We start from the raw sequence: 27,678 nt of genomic DNA on the forward strand, positions 1-27,678 counted from the left end.
TGCGTTTTTTTTCTTTAGTCACTCCGATCTTATATTGAACAATAAGATATCACAATGAAACGTGTACAGGAAACGGATAGCGACCTGTTCTCTATTTCTAGAAAGATTGGCAAACTATTTAAAAACACTTCACAATAGATTGCCTTGTCAAATCAAGTGATCAATATACACTGTTCATACTGATCAGCTTCAATAAGAACTTCGGGACCAGACGGGCTTCCGTGAAAAATTGAAAAGCTAACTTTGGAAATGAACTAAATTTGGTGGAATATTCCACCAACTGATTAGAAAAACAAGCAGTTTATTTTTAGTTGATTCACATTTTTAAACGTAGCATTGCCATCTGATTCATTTCCCACGCATACTTTAAATACATACAGGGAGGGTTTGTGAGAAGGATTTTAGAAAAAGAAGCATGGTCGGACGGTAGACTTTTATCGGGTTTATAACTCACAGTAGAGAAGGTAAGCTATAAATTTGTCCATGTTCTTACCAGAAGTCGTATTTCACCTGCTGGTAGCCGGAATACACAAAGTAAACCTTGCCAGAATAATTATCGACTGTTTAAAACATATCATGCACATTAATAAAATTAGACTTTAGTATTTTAACCGAGATAGAATTACCAGTTAAAATGGAAATAATGGTATCAGATAGGCCCAATACTGGAACGTTCTTAAATGTACGTGTATAACACCGTATATAGTTTTATGGATAGAACCTAAATCCAGCCTAAAGACAAGTAAACGAATTATTTTCAATAACCTGTTACCAACAATTTGCGGTACAAGTGACGTTTAAAACGTTTTCAATAAAGAGGAACAGCCCATCCGTTTATTACTGATTAACTACTCTAACTTTGTTATGATAGTTTAACGTGTACATAGCTTGTCTTTTAGGGCCAATATGAGAAAGTATGGTATCGCCGCTTGGATTTGAACAGAATTTTCATTAGTTCACGAGTTAATTGGATTGATAGTATTCGTCTGATTAATTTTCATTTTAAAAGTGAAACTGCTACAAATTATGTGAAAGAGGACTACCACAGAGCTAGTCACGAAGAAGTCCTAATTGTTCTAAAAGTATCCTCCGTGTTTCGCATTACGGAAACAACAGGTCTGTAGGGCATTAGGCATAATTAAAACTGCCGATGTTGCGTTACCTAACTCTTCAGAGTTCATTAAAGTGCTTAGCTTTGACTTGTCCAAGATAGAGTGATTTAAAGGTGTAAATCCCTTGGTATTCCTTGGAAAAATATCTTATTTCCTACGCCAAGCCGGTGTCCATGCCGGTGGAGGTGTAGGATTCCGGTCATTTGGCACGTTGTTTTGTCTGAAGGGATAAAAAGTTCGGAAGTTCGAAAAACACTATTTTTGTAAGTGAAGTTACGAAAAATACCGCAGGTGGCAAACCAACACCAGACACCCTGCTTACAGGGTACCTCCAGTTAGCACCACTCACTACCGCCAGCAACACTGTAAGTTTGAACTTAATAACCACATACACGCAAGGATGGTATAACCAAGAAGTGCGGAGATGATGAATTATTCAGATCTTATTGCTCATGTGGCTGGTTTGCACATCGCTAAGGTTACGGATTTTATTGCTGGCAGTGCCTTTATGGGGGAGGGGTTACTTCGTATCTATAAATAGGACAAGGTTTGTTGAATAAACCGTCTATCTCAAAATTTAGGAAGGTCGTAGAAGCTGGTATAGGTTGAAGCATATAAGATACAACCCAGTTTTGATACAACAACGTACTCTTTGCGGAATCACAGAAAAAAACCAACGCGCTGGATATTTTCACACTTTTGTAGTGTGTATCAGGCGAACACACGCCTTTATTACCCAGGAACGAGGTCTATAAAGCTGTGCATTCACGTAGCTTTAAGGCAAATTACGAAGACCGTTCAGCTGTTAGTTTCGACGTTGAGTTGTGTGTTGCGAAGAATGCTACATAAAGACCTGTATATTTGAAAAAATTCTGCGACGCTAATGAGGTGGACAAACACAAAATATTTCGCCCGTAGCATATATTCATTTAAATTGTAAAATGCTACGCTTTGTCATGTTATGTCGGACTCGGATTTTGGGAGAAGACTGGTGCAGCATTTCTGGCCAAATTTTTGGCTGAATTGTTAATAGGCCTATTCTCATACGTAGGCCAGACTGGTTCTGATTTAACCCTTTACAGTATCAAGCTTTCAGAACTATGTCCTTGACCATTTCAATGTATTATATTCAAGGACAAAGTCAACCAGAAACCAATTTCTAATTAAAACAACGGTATTTTGCACTATATATAATATCCATTTACGCATTATTTAATTGACATTTCAATGGCCCAGAAACATGTAATTTGTTTTTAAGATAACGAATAGTGGACTGGAAGTAAAAAAATGTACATTCAGACAGTCTGACCAATCAAAATTACTGGAGAACAAAGAGCCACGAAAGGACGAAATACAAACGTAATAGCCACAGGTCTGCATTGAAAATTGGTATTAGAACTTGGCCATTACACTAATTCTAACAAAATGCATTTGTAACCAACTGCACCTACAATGTAGTTGATTTTTGACAAGGCATGCAGCCCTCGTGTGATACAGGCGGTTCCTGTCTATAACGTCGGATGTGTTAGATCGGGGCGGAGGGCAGGCCTCGGTAGTAGCTGTTTATCTTGCCTCCCATTGTTTTCGAGGGATTTGATATTGAAGATTATCATAGCATCAACCGGCAGGTCCGTAATTATCAGAGCATGAGGATTGCCTATTGAATTACTTTCGTTATTCTCACTGCCGGTAGGGCAGCAAGGCTAAGGTTCACATTTTCTATATTTCTTTCATGTACCGGCCAGGAATTTTAGCTTAAGTTAATAGCAGGGTGGCCACCTAGGAAACTTGTTATGAAAATTATACAGTTTTAAATAATTCTTTATAACATACTAATTGCTAAACGATACCTTAAACAGAAAAGACAAAAAAAAACTAAATTAGAACGACAAAAAACATACCCGCTATATAAATCTCCTAGTGTTCCAGTTTATTTATTTAAATAATAAATGGCACGTAGTCGTATAAATGGAAAAGGAATATGGGGTCATTTTTAATATTATTAATTGAACTGACCAATACGATACGCTTACGGATAGCTGACGTTATTGTGGTAACAATGACATGGTGTTTTAATCTAAAATGTATGGTAGCCTGCATCTGTTTTCCCGAATGCATCAATACACAGCTGGCTTGCAATATCCCTTAAGGAAAACTTTTGAATATGTGTTTAATGGAGGGTTTCACAGCAACTTAAGGAGGCTTAATTACAGTTTCCTGAGCGCCATTGGGCAGTTGTGTTTCCTAGAAGATGACATTTGGGAGTCACCTTAACAGTTCTTTCCTGTCTTTGAGTGGCAGCTACATTGCAGCTACACTGCTAAACATCTACATAAGTCATTCAAACTTTTGCAGGAGGATAGTTTCAAAACAGATGGCAGGAGCGCCGGCACGTTAACAAGCTCGTGCATCGTTTTCCACAGTACAATGCGTGTATCGCGCTACAGTATTCGTATACCCTTAATCTACAATGCCATTTGTCTACATTGTGTTTGATGAAAGATAAAACCGTAATATGTACAAACGTTAAATAACGAAGCTCTTGGATGTTTCAAAAACAGTTCATAATACTTATGGAGGTGTAGATTTATAGACTCCTGACATTTTAACAAGGGAAACACATCCTCTCCTACCAATCATTAATGTAAATGCTGTGCTGTAGCCATCATCAAATCCCCTTTACTTTTTGTGATCTCAACTGGAAGCAATTTTACATCACAATTGACAAATAACATGAATTAATGCGTGCACACATATAAAATTTGGTTATGCGCCTTGATAATTTCAAACGGCATGCTCAAGAATTTATTCATCATATGTTTTATGCGCCATTATCATTATCTGAAGGCAGATAAACGCTGGCGCTCAAACTCAAGTCCCCGTGTACTAGTTGCTGTTTGTTTTGTCTTTGGCGCTGCTCGGTACCATGTGTATCCGTAACACAACAGTTTGTTTGCATCACTGATTTCTTTTAAAGCGGCACCGGCCTCCTTTTTCCACGCCGACCCCCTCCTCACTATTAGATCAAGCAGCCCGAAGATTCCCCCTGCATTTGGGGAATGTCCTTCGCACTGCAAGGTGGCAGAGGAGAGAGAGACCACAGTCTGCCGAGTCGGAATTTGCTTATCCAACAATAGGTGAACTAAACGAGCATAGCTGAAGAAGCTTCAGCAATAGTCCATTAGATCGGCAGAAGACAGTTACGCTTTGCCTTATTATCTATATCCATATATACTAGGCGTGCCCCTTGCTAGCGTTGTTTGATAAAAAAAAAAGACTTGGGAGTAATCGGCTCCCCCGCAACGCTTCTGAAGCGTAGTATTTAAAACGTATAAATCTAGAATATTTTTTTCAGTGAATGAATTACCGAAGAACTGTGTCCAGCATATTCTGTCGTATCACAGTTTTCCCACAAACCTCCGCTCATGGCTTTCAACGGCCGCACGTTGCTGGAAATTTACGTAATTCGGGCGTACCTCTTGCCAGAAAACTCTGTGTACACTCTTGCGAAAATGCTGTATTTGGCTTTGAAAGAGCACATCAGAGCCAGCATTTTTTTACGCAAACGCGCCTGAGTGTCCTCACTCTCGTTCGGTTTCGCAAGGTGCTCCTCGCAATAAGCATTTCAGGGGTACGAAGTGATTTTTTTGGATATACAATACTTGTTTTTATTATCAAGTAGACCGATCAACATTTTGCAACTGGTATAAATATACCTGAAATACATTCCATGGCTCAGTTTCATAAACAAGCGCACACCACGCTTAAACGCCCGCTCCGTATCAAAAGAGCTCTGTCACTTTAACACTAGAACTGCCAAATCTACGCAAATTTGCGTAAATTCCCTGGGCCTAACACCTACTAGCATCCCTGCTGAGAGTTTCTTGGGCCATTGTCCTCCTGCTTTTGTTGTGCAAACACACCCATTACCTGTGAGGCCTGGCACATTTGCATTTTTTTACTCAGAGCAGCTAAAATCCAAGGCAGGCTAAACCTCTGTGTGTGACATGGAAACCTTCACAAAAGTCTGCCATATCTATACCAAATATCCCACACGCTGACTGACCTGCAAATATGAAAGACACACATTCACAAAATATATGGAAGCACAAGTCTGTTTTATTTATAAAAAAAATTGAGTGTTTCAAACTTTGCAGTGTTTGCAGACCCAGTGACCATAATCCCTGCATTTGGCGCAAGTGAATTTGTAACACTTTGCACTGGTAAACCTGCTGCGGTTTCTGTTGCAGTTCTCCTGTACCTGACACTGAGTTGTCCATACAAGTCCTGGCACAGCAGCAGCCTTCCTCTGTCCCCATAGCCTTTTGTGGCATAAATTGGCAATGGAGTTCCTTGGCTAGATGACTCAAAAATAATCTTCTTTTGCCTTCCCACCCTGTACATGCCTTGTACAGAACGTAGGAATTTGCCACCACCAGGTCCAGCATGTTGTAAAATACAGCTACTGGCTACCTGCATGTTGCTGCTCTTACGGAATACATGCGCGCCATTTGGTCCAACACATTTACACCACACTATAACAGCAGAGAGAGAGAGAGTCATGAGTGTATTTGCTTTTTTTCTACCTTCTTTCTATATAGGCCTGTATAGTACATATCAGAAAACATTGTAGCACTGATGTAAAATTATACACACATTCACATACCTTCATGTGGTTATAGTCTGTTATCGTGTTGGGTTTCCTCTTTCTGCCTTCACAGATCGCCACATCTTGGTCCAAGGAACTCAGAACACACACAATCTTGTTTTTTTAGGTGCATAAATTGTCAAGGAGACACTGCCACTTCTAAGCACTGACGCGGAGAATTCCTCTTGCTGTGCAGTGTCCTTTGAAATTGGAGGAAGTTCATACCAAACTTTATTCCTTGTGCTCAGTAGTGTTGTTTTGCGCTGAAGCAGTCTGTGTGACAGTGCCAGTGAGGTGAAGAAATTGTCCGTTGTGACATTTCTCCCGTCATCCAGAAATGGCTCCATCAGACTCATGACCATGTTCTCTGCCAGCCTCTCCCTTTTCTGGTGACTGGGGTCCTTTCCCAAGTTAGGGGACACGTTGCAGACGTATTTGGTCTCCAAATCCGTGGCCATCCAGAACTTGATCCCAAATTTGTCCGGCTTGGATGCGATATACCAAGTGACATGGAATGGATCCACATCTACTCCACGTTGTCTTTCCACCGGTGTCCCTCAGGGCTCGGTTCTTGGCCCTCTCCTATTCTCCCTCTACACTAAATCTCTTGGCGAAGTTATATCCTCACATGGCTTCTCCTACCACTGCTATGCCGATGACACTCAACTCATCCTCTCCTTCCCTCCCTCAGACACTCATGTCTCCACTAAGATCTCTACATGCTTGGCAGACATCTCATCTTGGATGACCACTCACCAGCTAAAACTCAACACTAGTAAAACTGAGTTGCTTTACATCCCGGCTGACTCATCCCCCCTCCAGGACCTTGCGATCTCCTTTGACAACTCCCTGATCCGTCCTTCGGTTTCTGCTAGAAACCTTGGAGTTACCATAGATGATCGGTTGTCATTTTCCTCACATATCGCCAGTCTTTCTCGCTCTTGTCGGTTTCTCCTCTTTAACATCAGGAGGATACGTCCATTTCTTTCCACCCAGGCTACCCAGATACTCGTCCAGTCCCTCGTCATCTCACGCCTTGACTACTGCAACTCGCTTCTAGCGGGTTTACCACTGAGCGCCATCCGTCCCCTCCAACTGATTCAGAATGCAGCTGCTCGTCTTGTTTTCAACCTTCCCAAGTTCTCCCACACCTCTCCTTTGCTGCGCTCCCTCCACTGGCTTCCTGTAGCTGCACGCATCAGATTCAAAACACTGATGCTCGCATACAAAGCCAAAAATTCTCTGGCACCATCCTACCTAAAGGACCTCATCACACCCCGCTCTGCACCACGATCTCTCCGATCCTCCAGCACTGCTCGACTGGTCCCACCTCCCCTCAAGGCACAAGGAAGACACGCATCTCGGCTCTTCTCTGTCCTGGCACCTAATTGGTGGAATGAACTCCCCCTAGATGTCCGAACAGCTGAATCCTTGAATGTCTTCAAGCGACGACTCAAAACTTTTCTTTTTCAGAAATACCTGACGTAGAACTTCTATATTCTTACTCGACTCTTTTTCTGGTGTGTGTTTTAAAAAAATAAAATAAAATAAAAATTCTGCACTACTCAATGGCGTTCTCAGAGATAGGATTCGTAGCTGGGGTCCTTATTGAGCTAGCATCGGAAATTCATTGCAGAGTCTCAAAGCACTTATGTAAGTCGCTCTGGCTAAGGGCGTCTGCCAAATCCTGTAAATGTAAATGTAAATATACTGCATGGACAATGAACCTTGGTCGAGAACAGCTGTACATCTATGTTCATGTGTTCTCCTGGAGTGAAACTTTCAGCACAGTTCTTGGTGAAGGCTGGCAGAGAACGTGGTCATGAGTCTGATGGAGTCATTTCTGGATGACGGGAGAAATGTCACAATGGACAATTTCTTCACCTCACTGTCACTGTCACACAGACTGCTTCACTTTACTGGGCATGGTGAATAACGTTTGCCGTGAACTTCCTCCATTGGCAAAGGACACTGCACAGGGAGAGGAATTCTCCACGTCAGTGTTTAGAATGGCGTGCATGTATTCAGTACGAGCAGCAACAAGCAAGTGGCCAGTAGCTGTGTTTTACAACATGCTGGACTTGGTGGCCGTGAATGCCTACGTTCTGTACAAAGCATCTACAGGGTGGAAAGGAAAAAGAAGATTGTTTCCGATTCTTCTAGCCAAGGAACTCCATTGCCAAATACAGGGATGATGGTCACTGGGTTTTCAAACGCTGCAAACACAGACTTTGAAAGATAGACAGACTGTGTGGGACAGTAACCACTGAGACAAAAGGCAGAAAGATGACAAAGAGATGAACCTGGAACTGAGGCACGGATACATCAATTTTTACATGAACAGCCAAACATGCAAAGCTGGAGAGATCACACAAAAACAAAATTCACTTTTGGTGTTATAATTCAGTGATGGCCAATGAAAATGAAATGACATTTTATTCTGTATGTGTATGAGCATGTCAAAAACCATGGACCATGACTTCACTCAGCTTATGACATTTATATACAAACATGCATTGGAGACTGAAGTGTTAGCATGTTTTCATTTTATTCATTTCATTCTATTAGCAACTTTTCATTCTATTTTCACTCAATTTGTTTTATAAATAACACAGACTTGTGTTTCCATATATTTTGTGAATGTGCGTCTTTCATATTTGCAGGTCAGTCAGCGTGTGGGATATTTGGTATAGATATGGCAGACTTTTGTGAAGGTTTCCATGTCACACACAGAGGTTTAGCCTGCCTTGGATTTGAGCTACTCTGAGTAAAAAATGCAAATGCGCCAGGCCTCACAGGTAATGGGTGTGTTTGCACAACAAAAGCAGGAGGAGGATGGGGCTGAAGACCTGCGAAAATCACAGCAGGGGTGACAAACACCTTGGGACTCTCAGCAGAGAATAAAAACTCGGTAAATCTAGTGTTAAAAGAGTAGTACAGGCGAGGCTGAGTGCTGTCATTTACTCGCGAGCTAGTGTCATGTGGTAAAAACCCTCCCTTCCCATTGGTCAAAGGCACGTGTCTAGGATACCGGACTGCAACGTCACCCGAGGGACTCGTATTAAAAATAAGAACAAAAATCCAGAGTGAAAGTATTTCAGGATCACTTAGCGCGTCTTTATTTATCCTTAGTCTAGTAATTGAAGCACCACTGGTGGACTGACTCCGAAACGGATCATGCTAAATTGGCTCCCCAAATGGTATTTATAAAGCAGAAAAATAGAGGATAGCCCAGCTGGAATTGATGAACAAAACTATGATTTTTCTTTGTGAACACAAGAAAGGGGCACCCGGTGTTTAAAAGCGTTCAGAATTTGAAGGATACTTCTCCCCTTTAAATTTCATTATACTGTTTTACGGAAGCAAGAAAAAATAAAAATAAAACTTAACGGAGGCACCATAAATTTGGAATTTGAACACTTTGGTCTGGAAAAGCAATAAAGGGGTTAAAGAAAGAAAATTGGAAAGTGTATCAGTATGGAAGAAAATGATCATAGCAACAGAGAAGAGGAGCGTCAAGAGTCGGGTGATGAGTCCAACAGAGCTATTATCCCCCTTTTACAGGCACCGGGGAACCTGCAGCTGCCGCACCGAATCACAAACTTTTTCATTGATAACATTTTACGGCCGGACTTCGGGCGCAGAAAAGAAGGCGCGTTGGACGAGAGCAATGTTTCGCGAAGAGAGGATAACAGCCCCTCGGCCCCCGGAACGGGCCAGGTAGGAGGGACTATAGCGGGAGAAGGGACCTCCAACTCTCCTCCGGTTGGAGGGGCAAAGAAGGCTGACATTGCCGTCGACCAGAACGCGAAACCTCGCGTAGGTAGTGGGGACCAGTGCCTAAGCTCGGACTCGGATAGTTCCCAAGCCAGCTCCACACCTTCCAGCCAGCCCATGCTGTGGCCAGCCTGGGTGTACTGTACTAGATATTCCGACAGGCCTTCGTCAGGTAAGATTTTCTTTAAAACTAGTACAAAAACCGTTACTGACCTTAAACGCCTTTTTTGAAGAATGAAGGCAAAATTTGTATTAACGTGAATCAATGATTACCAGTGATTACCTGGGAAGTTACGTTGATTTCTTTTTCAACTCTACTTCGATATAGATATTGTGGTTGGCTGACGTAGGGAGCTGAATGAAACAACCTTAACATAGGAACTCGGTTACATTAAAACAGAGAAGTATGATCAGAACGCGTCGATTTCCTTCCAAGCCGACCCACACGCCCACCTCCTAAAATCTACACTGCTAAATGATACCAACAATTATGACAATAATGCCAGTAAGAAAAAAGAATAAACAGAAAGTTCGTGGTAATATAGTGAGCACGTTTGATGAAATAATAATTAACCTTAAAATCAGTTCATAGAGTGTTGTACCGTAAAATGCCAACATTATGAAATCAAAGCAGTTAAATACAATCGAATAGATTAAAAGTCATTCAAACAAATTTTATTTTTCAACCGACATATGAAGCCCACAAATCTTCTTAAAAAGATTTTTTAAATATTTAAATTTTAATTTGACAGCCACTTCCTATCGATTTTTTTGTAACGAACGGTTATTTTATTTTAATATATTTGTCCTTATAATAAATAATTAACTCCATGGAGTATGATAATAATATCTGTTAACCCTTCGTATAAGTACGGTGTAAGGTTGAGTAGCACATTGCTACGAAGGGGTGCAAGTCGTAAATATTTAGACGACTGTACTTTCCAATAGCCTATTGTAAAATGGTAAGAAGATTCCCCATAGCTATAAGCTAGTTTCGTGTTCTGATTACACGTTCAGCATTTTAACAACAGTGTTAACTATCCGCATTAGTTACTTAAAATATATTATATGGGTGGGAAAATCTAGTTTGCGCACAATGCAAGGAAATAAAATTCTTTCGGTGCTAGGACACGAAAAGGTAGATTTGCGCCATTGTTACGCCGTCTTTGTTAATATATAATTTGCATATTTTTGAAAATGTGGTAGGCCCCGGATAGCACATATTTTCGTATACATGAAAATGCAGCCAATAAAACACTTTAGTGTGCCGTTTTGTAATATATAAATAAATTGTACATTATGTTAAATGCATAGATATCTTACGTAGCGAACGGATCCGTACGCAGAGGATATTTTCTTGCGGCGGTATTGTAAACATGGTTCTTCTTCGTAATTTTCAGTGTTGGCAAATTAATTATTTATTTACACTTCGTTTGCCTTAAAGTTAGACGATACACCAGCTCACGTCTCTCCAAATTCCAGTTTCGTCCCACTGTCTAAACTCCGTGCCATGACTCCACGGCGATATTAACTGTGACGCTTTCCATGAAAACATACGACAGCAAAAATGGAAAAGACCGATGTGCAGGTTCCTATTCTAACACGTAAAAACACCTAAAAGAATTCACTGTCTTGGATGAAACCCGTCTCATCTAGTTTACATTGGTTATTCTTTCTTGAAGCCCTTTCTGCAAATATGGTCTGTTATTTTGTCCAAGTGTAATGACTAATTGTATCCAGAACCAGAACAGAGTACGATGCTGCCCGGTATGTCGATGTGAATTTGAGTATAATATATATTCAGCGGTTCCCTAGAACAGTCAGCACTCAACGTGCCCCGCGATTTCCCGTTCATTTATGTATCTTATGTCTGGATTTAGCAGTAAATCAAGCATTCCGGATAAGACGATTAATCAATTTCTTCGTAATGATTTGTCTAGACATATTTTACTCTGTACTTTTTTTCGGTGCAGTCTCTTAAAAACAGTTAGAAGCTGTTGTTTCAGAGATGCAGTGTTTAGTAGATATTGGTGAATCGACTATATTGGATTAATCGAATAAATAACCCCGAAATCCGTAAGAAGTTTCATATGGAACGAACGCTTATGAATTCTGTTCCTATGGTTACAGAATGAGAAAAGGAGCGCCTCAACCCCTCCCCCCAAACGTACTCATACATACCACCCTCCCTTGCTGGAACACATGACCTCTCTGGAAATAACTCCTCATCTCCATGTGTTTATTACTATATTACTACAACAACTTCATATCGCCGTGATTCTCAAAGTGAAACTGGAAATCGCGACATTGTATTTAAAATAAACACAGAGACGTAAACGACATTACTACCTTTTAGTTTATTCATTAATATCTGTTTATTTATGGTGTTTAGTTATAGCATGACTGTGTGGAGGGCTATCCGTTTTTCCCCCTCCGGCAACTAATCAATCCGTTTGTTCGTTATCATACTACAGGACCCCGGTCTCGTAAACCAAAGAAGAAAGGCACCAGCAAGGAAGACAAACGACCGAGAACAGCCTTTACAGCAGAGCAGCTCCAGCGGCTCAAGGCTGAGTTCCAGACCAACCGATACCTGACCGAGCAGAGGAGGCAGAGTCTGGCGCAGGAACTGAATCTTAACGAATCTCAAATCAAAATCTGGTTTCAGAACAAAAGGGCCAAAATTAAGAAAGCGACCGGGGGCAAAAACTCGCTGGCTTTGCACTTGATGGCGCAGGGACTGTACAATCACTCCACAACATCAAAAGGGGACAAATCAGACAGCGATTGACATTTGAAGAGTACAGAGTATATAAAATGCAATAATTTCACAAGGGCCAGTGTATAAATATACCAGCAGTAATGGTTTTAAATATATGTATTATTAAATATACGTCTGCAATATCATGTATATATAATTTACGCAAACAGTGTTGTACAAAGCTCGGTTTTAAATATATTATCGATCTTGTTATTTTCTTCTTGAAAAAAAATTAGATGCTTCTTCTAAAGAAAAGAAAAAAAACAATTAAGTTCCTGTCCTTTTCTAACGAAACACCAAGCGCTTTTGATTGGCACTTGATACACAGACACATCTGACTATGAAGAAAGAAACGTCTTGCTGAAGCCCAAAGATTTTTTGATGCATTCAGGCAACTGTGAATCGAAATAAATTTGATTGCTAAGCTATATTTTATTTCTATGTTTGTTTGTTTGATTTACTAGGATCGTTTTTTTTATCGTTTTATGTAATTATATCACTAAACCGGACATACGCAAGCGTTGGGTAATCATATGGAGGTCAGGCTGCGTGTATCCATGAAATATATCATCATTTTGTAAAGATCGTACACGCTAATATAGTCATACTGATAACTTAAAAGTATATTAAACTATATAAATGCATATATATATCAAAGAAACTAGAAACACCGGAGTGCCAGACCTCCGATCGCAGGTTGTCTTTAGCTACCAAATTTGGTTAGCTTCGAGGTGGCTATATTTATCAGGTTAAGCTCACAGACTAGAAGACTAACTTAAAGGAGAAAAGATAGATAATACGGTTGCAAAATTAGCATTTTTATGTAATTCAAATGTACTAAGGCCTCTAAATGAAAATGATATAGTTTTTATGAAAGAGCAATATAATATTCTTTTTTGTTTTGTAGCACGAGTTTAATTTCATATGATGATGCCTGTGAACCAGAGGTAGACAACTTTGTAGCATAGAAACAATGTTTAAATACTCTTCAGCACACCATTTTGGACAATAGCAGTAAATCAGTGCCGGCATAAAAGATGATGATATGCGTCATTTATAAATAAATATATACAGAGATACATAGAAGTATACATTCAGACACATATACATAAATATGGTTGAAACAAATCGAATGCGTTGATCTCTAATGTATAACAACGATTTAAAATACTGTTTTATTGTTGTTTGCAAAGACCTTAATATTTGTCGAATTTTGTATTTATATAGATTATATTGAAAATCTATCCAATGACTCATGTTGCTTTTGAGAATAGATTCTGGGTTGTTTACACGCTTATTTATCTTGCAATAACTTTTTGTGAATGAAGCATTTTCGGGGAGGGGGGCTTTGCATGACAGCTGCAATTTGTTACTTATGGACAGATAAAGGTGTTTATGAACTTGGATCTTAGGTTATGAACGTAAGCTGAAGATTTAAGTTGTAGATTGTATCCATACCAAATTGTGGACATTTTTATTTGACTCGTGTGAATTGTGTTTAATTGTGTATATCTGAAAAGTGTGTATGAATTTAAACCCACCAAACTGAACACACTTTGCCTTAAAAGTTCGAAAACGAACTTTTTATGAAAAAGAACTGTGCTCTGAAACAAAAGTATTAGGATAATGCATACTAGTTAATTCAGGAAGGAGTACTGCCTTTATTTCAACAGTTGGTATGACATAATGAATTTATTCATCAGCAAGTTATATGAATGAATATGTTATAGAAAATACGAAAAATGGGATTGCGTTGTACTAATCAATGCAATTTTTTTATTTTATGTTGTTTTGAAATATACTTGGTTTAAAAAATACATGTAAATAATTTGTATCACTTATGTTTAATTATGTAATTAACTGTCACCTTAAAACTGGAAAAAGCAAGCAAATAAACCTCGACGACAACACTAATCGAAGTATACCATGCATGCTTTCTGAAAGCTCAAGCAAAGAAGCCCGATGAAAGGGCACTGGCTTCTACGAAGTCTAGTGTAGAGAACATGGGACATCGGGAATCATCTTAATGAGAGCTTAGAAACGCTCTGAAAGTGAGAACTCAATTTGCATCTCCCATGAATTATTAAATCGCATGCGAGCGTGCGGAAGTGACGTCACAGTGGCCGACTCAGAGCCTTGTGGATTCACTGGGCTATAAAACTGCAAGCATGTACATAACGACGAGTCTCTTTAAATCGTCGGATCTGTACAGCAGAAAGACGTTCGGGGCCTTTTTTCAAGGAAGGACAAAATACTTTTTACTGATAAGTTGCTCTTGAACATTTCATGTTTAATATGGAGTAAGATTCCACTTCATATTTTATGAGGGACCTCCCAAAATTACTGATACGAAACCCTCAGACTTCAAGCATGTAGACGGTTCGCATTTTACAGTCTATTTTTATGTGCAAAAGTTGTACAAATAAGCTATGAAATCTGTTCATCCGCAAGCTTACAATTACATTGCATAGTGTACATGCGAGCTTGTAAACAAAGCATTACACAATGCTTATTTAGATGTTTAAAAGTGTTATGCAGGGGTGCAATTAAAAATACGAATGCTAAAATACGAATGCTGCATTTATGTATTTTGACAGCAACTGGATATGAAGCATTCCGTTAATGTACTTGTATTCGAAACGACAGACTTGCGATGACTATGTTTTATAAAAACAGCTGAGCTTGAAAATGTCAAATTTTGAAAATAAATCAACTCTGATAAAATAGTCATCCATATAATTATTGCCCTACGGTGGACTGGCAACCTCAGCTTTGTGCCCTGTGCTGGATAGACTCTACCCCCCCCTACCCTCCCCCCCCCGGCCCTGACCAGAATAAGCGCGACTAGAAGATCGTTGGATTTATAATAACGACAAACTGATCCCCATCAATATTTTCTGATATACATTAAATTACACAAATCCCGAAAACTAACCTTTCAAATGATTTTTTATACATACAATATATATATATATATATATATATATATATATATATATATATATATATAAATGAATTTGTGGTTACCGAAGCTCCACAGATATCTAGTTTTTATCTTCTTGTAACTCAAAATAACTTATACAATAAAAGTAACTTTAAAAAAAAAAAAATTTTGTTCAAATAGGAAATTTCTGTTGTTTTCGCGTATGCACTTCATGTATCGTTAAAAAGAAAATACATTGAATATACGATAAAACTAATGGACTGCACTATAAATATTAAAATATATAGCCTAACTTCAAAGTTAATTTCTGTATACTGTACATTTAATATATCTAATACTAATATTTGTAGGCATACAGCTTTAACAGGTAATATATGCAGGCCTGATAGTCATAACTGAAATTATCACTACATGCTACTCGTACTTCTGTAGTTTTTCTTTAACCATAATTAAATATCGCAACTTGCATCAGCCGATCATCCAGGCCAGCTTACGGTGACCCGCAGTACTTTCCGAGAAGCTTACAAACAAAAACTCTATAGACAAGTCAGTAGCTAACAAAAGCATCAACCAAAATATGAAGAAACAATGTAAATGAAGAAGACATCCAACATATCCGCTGAGGGAACCTTCACCTGAGGAAGTTATACAGTCATTTAATCTGTGACATTTGACTCGATTTTGCCATGAACTAAACTTCACCTGTTCCAAACATAGAGAGTAGCATATATTTACAGTGAAGTGTTTAGATCTCGTTCACGTTGCTTGAAATGGTCCGTTTTTAACAATAAAATCAAACTAACATCACATATAAATAAACGCGTGTATTATACATATGCGCAAATGGTTATTATACCTAAACAGGACTTTTGAGATGTATGACTAGATATTGTGGAATATTTTGCAAGTGTACAATGACTTTATGTAAGACACGTCATGGCAATTGTCCAAAAACTAAACCCTGAAACGGGCAAAGCGGGTCGACTAATTAAACTTAACAACTTAATATCAAAATAGTCAAGATATCAAGTGATGTGACTGAGAGATAAACAAAGAAGCAAACAAACAAAAACTTATGTTCCGTTCATCGTAGGACTATTTAGCTGTCTCTGCCTTTGCGGTCATAAATAGTTAAAATATAAAAATATTTATATATTGGCTCCAGAAAACATGGCTACATCAATAAAAATTAGACTGTGCAAACATATCCGGGTTTTATTACATATATTGTACAAAAAGTGTCTCAGACTGATTATTTGAAAACCATCTTTAACTATTAGCAAACTTTTATAGCGATGCGGCTAGTGTAACCATCACTCGCAAAAAAAACAAACGAATGACTGGCACAAGCAATTAAACTTAAAAGTTACCTATATCGGATGTCTATTTATTATAAACAGCATCAAAAAGTTTTCTGGTTACATTACGTTTTTCAAAGTACTCCTAATACTTAAAATAAGTCAAACCAAATTTTATAAACAATTCACACCGTCTGTAAACTTAAACAATGACGCAAAAAAGAAAATTTCAGAAACGCACTGATTCAATTATAAATAGTTCTATGCTGAGCATCTCGCTGTCAAAAAAAGGAACCAGGAAAACTTTGAGCTAATGTGATTAATCGATAAACATCCTGCGGGCCTTTTCGTAATAATTTACACAAGCCAATTTGTATTAAGGAAATGTGCGCCTGCGCGTGTCACGCACAAGCACTAATACATGCGCCTAAGAGCAGCCGGGACCTGTATTTGACGGGCTACCGGGGTCGCGATGGCTGCCTTTTCGCAAAATACCGGAGGGAAAAAAAAAAAAAAAACCACACGCACACAACAATGGCTGAAATAGCGCGAGTATTCAGCCTACTGTGTCAATCAGGCCTACCTGATGCTTCTAAATAATTTCTAAAAAGTTTCTGAAAGCGAGGAAGCAGCTGCTGCTGGAGGCTGTTACCCAGCATTGACCTGCTCTTCAGGGCTCAGGCTTCATCTGCATATCTTTTGCACCCTGTCTTGTATTGGGAAGTAACGCCCAGCAGTCACTGATTTTTGATGAGAAAGGCGGATGGCTCAGACACTCCATGCTGCCCCTGAAAGGGCACTCTAACTGGGGATGAAGGTCAAAGCCTCGTCTCCTAGCTGCAGGTGGCTCCTTCCTCTCCCTCATCGCTCATGTGCCTCTAAATTCAAATCACCCCTTAAAGGAATCTGATTAAAATTGACTTTTTTGTGTTGTGTCGCCAGAATTTCCAGTTCTCTTATACAGCTCTCCATCGTCGTGTATCGACAAAACATTTGGGATGATTTTTTTTGTTGTTGTTTTTGAAGGCATTTAAATGTATACAAGTCTTCCAGCAAGCCTGATACATCTCACAGATGGTCTAAGCACCACTTTGCTGTTTTTTTTTCTAGCAATTCATCTCACATTCTCACCAAGAAAAGTGAGGATCATACATTAAAAGGACAACACAGTAACACCAAGAGCTCGGTCGGACGTCTGAGCAGAAAGCGTAGAAGATGCTGACAATTAAGTTCACGGTTTGCTCTAAGAAAACCGAGTAATCGAACTCCTCTCATACGTCACGTTTAAACAAAAATAACAACATTAAGGAAGTTTGCTCAATAAAGAAAAAACACAACTGCAGAAGGGACATCCCTCACAGTTTCACCATTTTTCAGAAGTTTTAAGATGGAGACTCTTAATGTTATATCAGAAAAATTTATCGATACGCATCTACCTCCCGCACAAAAATGCAGTGGCGACCCCCTCCCCCACCTCCACCAGTTATTTATCTGTGGTTTCAAAATGCTTCCTAGCTAAACGTGAATATGCAATGAAGCGGCCGAGCTTTGTGGCGGAAATATTATTAAACTGCTGAAAGATGTAAGAGGTGAAGAATGGGGATGACATCAGGCTAATTTCACACTTGGCACTTGGATGGCCGGGCCCAAGCCACCGCCTTGCCACGCAACACAGATCAAAGCCCACTGCCACCACCATAAAGGCAAGGAGCACTCAAGTATGCTAATCCCCAGGACAAATATATTTTAATCTTGTTAGAATACAAGTTAATGCTGTAGCTCAGTGGTTGAACTTTGTTACAAGTAGAGGGATCCACTCTCCTGTGCACCTCTCAGTCCCGTCAAGTAGTCTCACAAAACGGTCGGCCACGGATACCAAAATTCAATTCATGTAAAATATTAAAAAAAAAAAAAATCACACAGTCAGGTCAGCATCCCGAGTGGAAATCCCCCTACTGAAGCACCTAAATATGCATAGGAAATGAGGTTTTAGCAGGTCGGTCTGTCCTGTCACAGTGAGTCCTTTCCCAGCAGCGCCTTGGTAACCCTTGATCTCTCATGTATGCCGTCAGGCCTGGGGAAGCCTGCCCACAAAGACAGACAGGCACCAAGTTAAACCGCGGTCAGCCGTCGCTCCCCTCGACCTGACAACGGATGACAAAACAGGGAAGCCCACAAACTTGAGCGTTCTGCCGACCAGGTGACTACTTAAAACCTCCAAACGATGCCAACTTCACTTTCCTGTATCACCTTTGCACAAAGGCACAGGAGGGATTTCCAGCCAGCTCTGTGATCAAACTGGTCCTGTCGCCGGGAAAGTGGGAACACCACGCCTGGCCCAGATGGACGCTTCCATCGCCCCTCGACCTCAGGCCCGCTAGACTGACAACTGCTTTCAGCACCTGAATTCTGGATCTCAAAAACGAGGACACTCTTGGGCGTTCTGAGGAGTCACGAGCGGACATACTAACGTTCGAGAGTGAAGAATGTCACGAAAAAGACACTGCAAACCCCTCCGTTGACTAATATATATGATAACGTCAGTCACCAAGATGACACGTTACTAAAGAAGCATCGCAAGTTAAAAGCTTTAATCCTTACTATATTACCACAGCCCTGACCAGGAAAAGCAATCTGAAGATCAAGAGATAGCTGGGTGAACATTTTATTTATTATTTGTGTACTAATGAAATGAGTCGACTCTGGGATGGCATAACATTCAGGGTGAATTCTACTGTTCAAAATGTAATCCAGACCCTGTAGCGGATGGATGAAACTAGACCTGTATCATATGCCAAAATGCTGTAGCTCATGGACATGTATAACACCCATCCTGACAAGCCTTAGCTATCCAGTATACATGTGCAGGCAGTGTTAACACTGGGTGGCGGATCTCACTGTCCTCAAACTTTAACCTGATGCTCCTCACTTGCTCTTGGGGCATTTGATGTTCAAATGACTCACCCAGGGCTAACGGCAAATAGTCCGGGGTTAAAGGTCACTGCGGCGACTGAGCTGTCTCCCTCTAACATCTGCTCGTCTAAAACAACTTGGTCGTCGAGCACTTGGCACTCAAATTTTAGAGAGGCAGCCAAAATCACTGCCATGATAACAGGCTTCAGCAGGCAAAACCAACCTTTAAAAGGTTCACCTTTCTTAGACACACACAGAAGCTCCACAAGGATGAAGCAGCCGTGATTCGGGTTTTAACCCCACTACATACCGGCTCCACACATCCCTGCCTAACCACTCCATAGTCCTATCCCTTGATTTCAATGGAATATTTTACAGAAATTTTGAAGTCAAGTACCTTGCTGGGGGCTGAGGCAGTGGGGCTTCTGCCTTTTGGTCCAAAGTCTGGTCCCTAAATGCTCCTCTACCTGCTGGACATAACCATTGGTTATCATCTGCCTTCTGCACTGTTTCTAACCAGACCTTCTATGTAAACAAGCCTGAGGAACTTTCCAAAACATGGTTTCAGAGCCATGGGACCATGTGAAGCAGAACAAACGATAACATCTTGAATGAGACGGTGACATCACATAGCCATGACGACACCGACACGATATTCTGGCCAGGAAGAATGAAACGCTAACATTTCTGCTCGTGAATCGGATGTATTATGATTTGAAAAGACCTGAAAGCAAGGGATACAAATCAAGATTCATGAGAAGGTCTGTTCAAACTAGGTATTCACTTGCTTTCAAACTCAGTTGATAATCTAAGCAAACTCTGAGAAAATATGTGAAAAGGTGAAATGGCCCCAGGTGAAGGTAATGTGTGTAACAGACTACCACATGAAGTTTACGCTCAGTAGCTACAGCGCTCAGGTCACATTCATATTATTCAAAACTCGATTCAAAAAGGCCTGTATATTTAACTTGCTATTTTCCTCCACTTATATCTATACTGCTTGTCATTCGACATTTTTCTGAAGTGTCCTTGACAGGCCAATTTTTTTTTGTTAACTTTTAGACTATTAAAGAAGGATAAGCTTCAAAAATAACTGACCCAGAACACATCCAAAGTCAAATATCAATTATAGTGTGCAGGCCCCTTAAAATTCAGAGCGACCGTTAGACCAGGAATTTAGCTATTCGGATGAATGCTCCGATTTGAACAGATTTGCTCTAAGCTAATTCCAAACCATCTAAAGTTCATCAAGCCCATACGATAACCCCAGAACAAAAACAGAACAAAATAGGCGAAACTTGCAGACGAAAATCACTCGCATCATTGTTCTGAAGCCACGACACCGCGAGTCTAGCCTCACGGCAGTAGCAACTGTGAATCACAGGCTTCTCGTATCGCTAATCCGTCGGCAAGCTGCCCTGAATGAGGTCCACGCGTTCCCGATGTGCGAAGCCTTTGTGTCTAGAGGTGCACTCATTTACACCTACTCAAGGACCTCACTCAAGGGTACCATAGTGTGCCAGGACGACTGCATGCATTTCTTTGCATATGTGTATATGAGCATCGCATTTTATCATTTGAGTTGCGAATTAAGAATAACTGAGAATAAGACCCACCCATGCATTTTTTTTTTTTTTTACAGATTTTTAGATAATGCAATTAAAGCAGCAAATAAATATAATACGAAACGTTTAAAGAAGTTTCTTTCTAAACGTATATTCGGCATATATATACAATTTTGTTAGCATCCTCTCCCAAATGTAAACCGTGTTATCAAACATCAGAGTAGATTTAAAGTCATTAGATGCGATTGATCTGATTTGGAAGAATCGATCGCTGCGTATCAAATAAAATTTAACACTGTCTCATGCCACATTTGCCTCTCTCACTGAACTAAACACCCAGGAGCTGACCTTTGCGTTGTAATTATTTTGCACCCCTTTGATGCTGACCTTTTGTTCTTCAGCCTGACCTTCTAAGAACACACTTCCTCAAGTAATGCGATGATTATGGGGGGGGAAGGGGGTCAAAACATTCTCACCCTCGTCAAAAACAGTTACCGCTGTTTATTATTAATTTTTTTGCTGCGTAAGAGAAAATTATGCAACGCTTAAAAAAACCATCAGGTTTATTTCAGGGCTGGGGGGGGGGGGGGGGGTGGGGGTGGTTAGGTACGAGGAATTCATTGAAATTTAGGCGTAAGACATACACCCAGGCACAGCACACGGGCACTCTCACACGTCTGAGCGCCCCGCGGGCCCCACCCAGCAGACACACGGCGCGTGAGAAAGCCAACGGCTGCACAGATGTCGCGCGCCAGGGAGCTCGCTGTCGCATGACTGTGCTGGGCTTCGCTTCGAAATGCCTCTTCGCCGCTAAACTCCACCGTGATGGTAAAACAAGCAGCCAATTCCACAAGTGATCATGAGCAATGATGGCCGGGGACATTTCGTCCTGTTTGCGTGTGACTTCTGCTGCTATTCGAGTTTAGCAGAGGTTGGCCAGGTTTATCTTAGCGAGTGTCCTGGCTACGTAGTAAGCATGCTGATTTTCTCCTATAAGGGTGTCTCCGATACAACTAAACACAGAGTACTGACTGAACTGAACACTGGCACAGACGTAACATTATTTATACAATAAATGCTAATTCACAACGATGGAGGCTTTGCAGGATTGCAGTGGAGGGAACAAACAAAAAAAAACAAACGACAAGGAATCTGATAAATAAGCTCTGAATGTGCTGCCATGTAATGAGAAATAAATCGCGATGAGGTAAACATTTCACCACCAAGTCCATTCTCATCCCATCGATTTAGCAACTGTTTTGATCAAGGGACACCAAAATAAATCCCAAAAATAGATCGCATGACTGCTAATCGATAAAAAAAAACATAATAAACCATTAATGTCTTACAAAACAAACTTTATTAATTCATTATTATAATGTAAAACATTTTTCCTCCTAGCTTATTGTAGCCAATTATACATACACAAAAATGAAGACTGACAAAAAAAAAAGAAATCGTCGGGTTCCACTGTTATTTGGCCATTCTTTGGTTAAACGTTTTACGGGGAAATTTCTGTGCTGGAAAAAGAACCTTGGATTGCCAGAGGTGACCCCCCCCCCCCCCACGTACACCCCCCCCCCCCCGCCCCCCACTGCCAGTCATGGCGACATGGAGGCCGAGCAACTTTCCTGGTGCGAGAGCAGCTTCTCCGTCTGCAGCAACAGTACCTGGTTCACCACCGCGTCTCCCGTTGACCGAAACGTTCTGCTTCTGTGGGGGTGGGGGGTTGGCGAGGAGTCATCGGAGTCCCGCTTCTTTGGTGCCCTGTGTGGAGAGAACAAGGATAGGCAGAGGGAGGGAGAGAGGGAGGTGCGCAGCATTAACAGCCGGATGGGTGCTTACAGTTCCCAGAGGGGGTAGGCTGGGGTACACCATGGCTCGCAATGCGGACGTTAAAAATTAAAATCACGCTATTAAATTGTGAAATCGTCATTAAAACCCCTGGCCGAACGTAAAGCCTGGTTGCGTAACCCGAAATGGGTTACCCCCAGGAAGGCTGCCTGTAACATGGAGACGCCGCGGTAACGTCTCCATGATGATGCCACAGAATTGCAGTAATGTTGTGGAGGCGCTGGGAGGGTTATAACGTTACATGAGCGTCACATGATCAGTCATCCTAATTTTAGATTCCACTGTTTGCTTTGAAAAGCATTGATGCTGGTGTTATATTAAAAAATGGCCGCGATCGCAATGCGTCTTCAATGCAGACACATAGCCAGGTCGTAAAAAGATAAGTTTGAACTCCTCCTGAAATCTGTCTGCTACCAAACAGGCATGTTACCAGGTAGAAAAATTTGAACCCCCCTCAAAATTCCTCCTGCCCCCCTCCCCCCGGTCGGTGAGAGCAGAACTGAGCAGAACCTATTGGTATGGTTGTTCAACACCCCCCCCTCCCCAATTTATTTCTGACTACGAGCCTGATTCAGTGCATTTTGGTATATGGAGGCAGGGCAAAAGCGCAAACATATGCCGCCGTAACAGGCAGGTTGCTGGGCAGCTCTCCTGAAACTTCATCGATGTTACCAGCGGGCCCATAAGCGCATGCACACGTCTATGTGACATTTCACACTACTATAATAATTATCCGCCATTCATAGATACTTATCCAGTACAGAACTGATGAATACCTGAAGCCTAGTCCAGAAAGTATAACAATAATAATAATAATAACTCAAAGTACGCATATTTCAGTTGCATTTTCATTGAAAGTTGTTAAATTGCCGCATTGAACCCGTTTCTCATTGAAAAATAAGGCTAACTTGGAATATCCCACAATCCCAAGCGGGTAGATCTGGGCGATCACGTGCATCACTCAACGGACAGGTGGAAATGGGAGCCGGTACACGTGGGATGCTGGCGGCCGCATGGTTAACGCGCCGATCACATGCACACCATTTCCGTGGAGAGGGCTGGGCTATCCGTCAAGAGAATCTCCGTCTCAGAGCGCCCCTTTAATTGAGTACCTTATAAGGACAATCCAATGTCAAAACAACGAGAGTGAATGCTCCCCCACCTCCCCCACCCCAAAAAAAGACCCAGCCCTCTCTGCTGCAAGTTATTCATTCGGCAACATGGAGGTCGGCGAGGAATTGCAGAGAGGTACCTGATATGACACTACACCGCCCATTGAGCTGGGGGGTGGGGGTGGGGTGGGGGGGGGTTTGGTGGGGGGTGGGGTCCAATTGGGAAGGTGATGCTGTCCCCCAGTTCCTCACTGTGTTCAAACTGCAAGAGGAGATCGAGAGTAGGGTGCGTGTGAGAGAGAGAGAGAGAGAGAGAGAGAGAGAGAGAGAGAGAGAGAGAGAGAGAGGGAGGGAGAGAGAGAGGGAGGGTGTTCTTGGCGAGGGGTGGGAAGGACGTGAGACTGAAGTATGGCTTGGCATGAAGTGCCGACTGCCATTTTACGCCTCCTGCAGCCCAGTCACCGACGTGGACACGCCATGCGGAAACCGTGGCGAACGCCAGCGTCCCATTTACCACCGCCGCTCCCCGCATGCAAAGGTGCATGCTACGTACTTCCAAAGACCAATTACAGCTCCTCTTACAGGCATTCACCCCCCCCCCCCCCACCTTCCTGCCCCCCTCACATGTCATTGTGTAGCTGCCCCCCCTATCTCTCTTGTGTGGCACATGCCCCCAACTGGGGGACATATTAGAAAATGGGCAAAACTAAAAAACAAACAAACAAACAACCATATATTTTTATGAATGCAGCCACACAAATGCAGAGTCGGAGGCTTCCGGAAACATTATTGTCATTATTTGTATAAGTGTATTCTACTGTTCTAAATTAATGTTTTAAAATCAAAATACATAGTCTGTCACTACAGCGCCGATATTTGGATTTACTGGATATGTATAAAATTATTACATTTGAGATTTTCCTTTTTTATGGTGGACATTGTTAACCAGTGAATCGATTTTTTTTATTCATACATTTAAAACATTGTTGTAATGAAACCTTTCCTAAAAAATACAATGAATGTTTTTTTATGGCAAAAAAATTAAAAATATAAAATAGCAGAAAATGAACTTAAGTGTAGTTTTTAATCCACAGAATGCCGATGTTACAAAATAAAATTAAATCGTACTTTTGAATGATTCTTTTAAACTTTGAGTTAAATCTTAGTATGCATAACTACGAGACTAAGATGCATTACAGTTTTTACAACTACAAGTTTTGCCGAGTAAGTTAAAATTTCAAAGTGTACAAATACAGGAGTTTGTACATATACATTACAATGTGCAGTTAAAAAGTGATCCCTAATTCTGCGATATTTCTGTGGCAGAATACTTATTATACACAAATAAAATGAAAATTACTTACATCAAATTTCAAGGTTTGTGGTGCCTTAGGACAGTCAAAGTGAAAACAGCTAAAACTCGGGCAGCACTTCCACCACTGGTCCGTGGACAGGACCTTTGCAAAGGGTCATCTTGCTTTTGTTTTTGAAGTCAGTGTGAAGAACTTCATTGAAAACTTCCCCACTTTCATTCAGAGGACGCGCTTGCTTAGGTGTGAGTCCTGAACTGAAACTAATTTCACAGATACGGGAGGGGAAAAAAAAAAAACAGCCGTGTGGTTTTCCTCTTCTTCCCCTAAACTGTGAAAAGTTTAAACGAAAAGCAGACAAAACATAAAAAGGCATAAGGTCTCCACAGAAAACGAGCAAAACAAAACAAAACAATACAAAACAAACAACCTCTGCTACTGAAGAGTGGCTGGGGTGGTTTGAAAACGATGATGAAAAGTTTTGGTATATTTCATTACAGTTGGTCTTGCGCAAGGTCTGCTGGGGCTGGGGTATTGAGCACTTTGGTCTCAATGGCACCCCCGCCTTTCCTCCTCCAACAATACCTCCCCCCCTACCATGCAACCCACCCCACCATGGATCCCCTCAACAATAATTGTGTCTGTAGCCCAACTACAATAAAGACCAAGGGGCTTGTCTTCTCTTTGGTAACAGCAATGCCAAAATATATATGAAAATAAAAAATAAAAACAAGCAAATGATCTACAGTAAACGTGCTGCCGTCTAGACAGGTCAAGGTACGTTTTAGACCTTATGTACACCCCCCTCTTCGCCCCCCCCCCCCCTCCCCATTTCCCCGAATGCCTTCCGGAAGACAGAGCCAGCAGGAGCCAAGTGCAGGGTGAGCAGCCTGTGGACTTATCCCCTGGCCTCTGAGGGCTCTTTGCCCCCTCCACCCTCCGCTGATCAAAGTAGGAAGTCTCCGTGTCAACCGTGGTCAAAAAGGCTCGAAGGAGAAAGGGAGAGGCTTGTGTGGCAGACGCATCCACATTTCTGCAATGTAGATGTATCCAGACCCCATTGTCTCCTTGAAGACCCCAGCGCAGACCCCTTCCGGTCTCGCTGATTACTTTGGGGTGGGGGGGGGGCATCGTCTTTTTCACACACGGGCCGTCTTGACACAAAGAGGACCTTCCAGCCATCTGGTTCCACGGCAGATAAAAGGTTCCAGGAACAAAATGAATCCCAGCAAACTGTTTTTTTTTTTTTTCAATTAAAGGATGCAGGAGGACGGATACAGGCCAGCCGGCTCAACACACACACGCAGCGGCGTTTGTTCACTTTCACGCAAATAACTGCCGGCCGTCGCACCAGTAAGAGGCGCTCATAATGGCTCCCCATTTCTGTGGGGATTTATACGGCAGTTGCTGCTACTAACGTAGTTAATTACAATTTCAAAGTAAATAACTTTTTAGAGCCACTCTCAAAATATGATTTGAAAATGCTATAGTGAAAAAAAATGGAAACAGAATTATATTATATTTAAAAGAAATGCTATTTATGGACTAAAAGTTGAATGTAAAATCTCTCCGCTGGGGTTTTCATCTGGGCAAAAGCAATGGTGTGCCCCCTCCTCCTCCCTCCCCCCCCCCCCACCCCCCCCGGCCCCCCCGGCCTGGAATCCTTATCATGCGATCCCGAAAATCGCGGGGAATTTAATTCCCTTCCTTAACAGTCTGGGGGTTTTCAATGGGAGCTGTCAATAAAGAATTTCCTGAGGAATAAAGAAGGGCTGGGCCGTCATCCTGCAGAAAAGACTTCCCAAGCCTGCTGTCCGGCACTGAGCTCCCGCTCGCACCGCCATTGTGATTCCATCGAAAAGGCTTCCAAGTTACTGTTCATATAAGGGGCTTCTAGAACTTTTTTTTTCTTACCGGATGCCATATCTGGGCGGGGTGGATCGATGATTAACTGAGTAAATAATCGGACGAACTCTGGAATGGGACGTGATCGTGGAAGTTATACTTTGTAAGACACACTGTTACTCTGCCTTAGGCGAAACGCTGTTATTACAAATGAGGGAATATTTTATGAACACCACTGAGAGACTCCAGCCAAAACAGATGGCCTTACAATGAGTACAATCTTTACAATTAGTTTGTCCTGGGGCTTTCCAATGCATAGCACTTCATGAATCATATTTAACTTGCCCTGATACTTTTTCCTGTCCTTACCTGACCTCTGTTTTCACTCTTCCTGATGAGACTTACAGATGCCAATGAGATTTATATATATTAAAAAAATGTAAAAAAAACAAAACAAAACAAAACAAACAGCTCAAACAAAATTCTAGGGATTTGGCCGATTAATCCCCCCGATACCAGCTGGATAAACGAAATGAGTG

The 27,678-nt window shown here is 41.3% G+C and overlaps 1 protein-coding gene and 1 long non-coding RNA gene across 3 annotated transcripts in view; one reads left to right on the forward strand and one right to left on the reverse strand.

Moving 5' to 3' along the window:
* Positions 1–27,678, reverse strand: part of LOC125740063 (uncharacterized) — a 66,751-nt gene that overhangs the window by 21,727 nt on the left and 17,346 nt on the right. Inside the window, exon 3 of one of the 2 annotated variants that reach the window (XR_007397433.1) lies at positions 22,689–22,785. This is a non-coding gene — a long non-coding RNA (uncharacterized LOC125740063). Of the gene's footprint in view, positions 1–22,614; positions 22,786–27,678 lie in introns of those variants that run through there. The other variant, XR_007397434.1, reaches the window with a different exon arrangement.
* Positions 8,853–14,212, forward strand: LOC125740058 (homeobox protein engrailed-2b-like). The gene is made up of 2 exons (XM_049010762.1): positions 8,853–9,709; positions 12,012–14,212. Exons 1-2 carry the CDS (start codon positions 9,238–9,240, stop codon positions 12,326–12,328), a joined length of 789 nt encoding a protein of 262 aa, XP_048866719.1. The 5' UTR covers positions 8,853–9,237; the 3' UTR covers positions 12,329–14,212.

This window comes from Brienomyrus brachyistius, chromosome 4 (genome assembly GCF_023856365.1).
Source record: "Brienomyrus brachyistius isolate T26 chromosome 4, BBRACH_0.4, whole genome shotgun sequence".
Lineage (NCBI taxonomy): Eukaryota > Metazoa > Chordata > Actinopteri > Osteoglossiformes > Mormyridae > Brienomyrus > Brienomyrus brachyistius.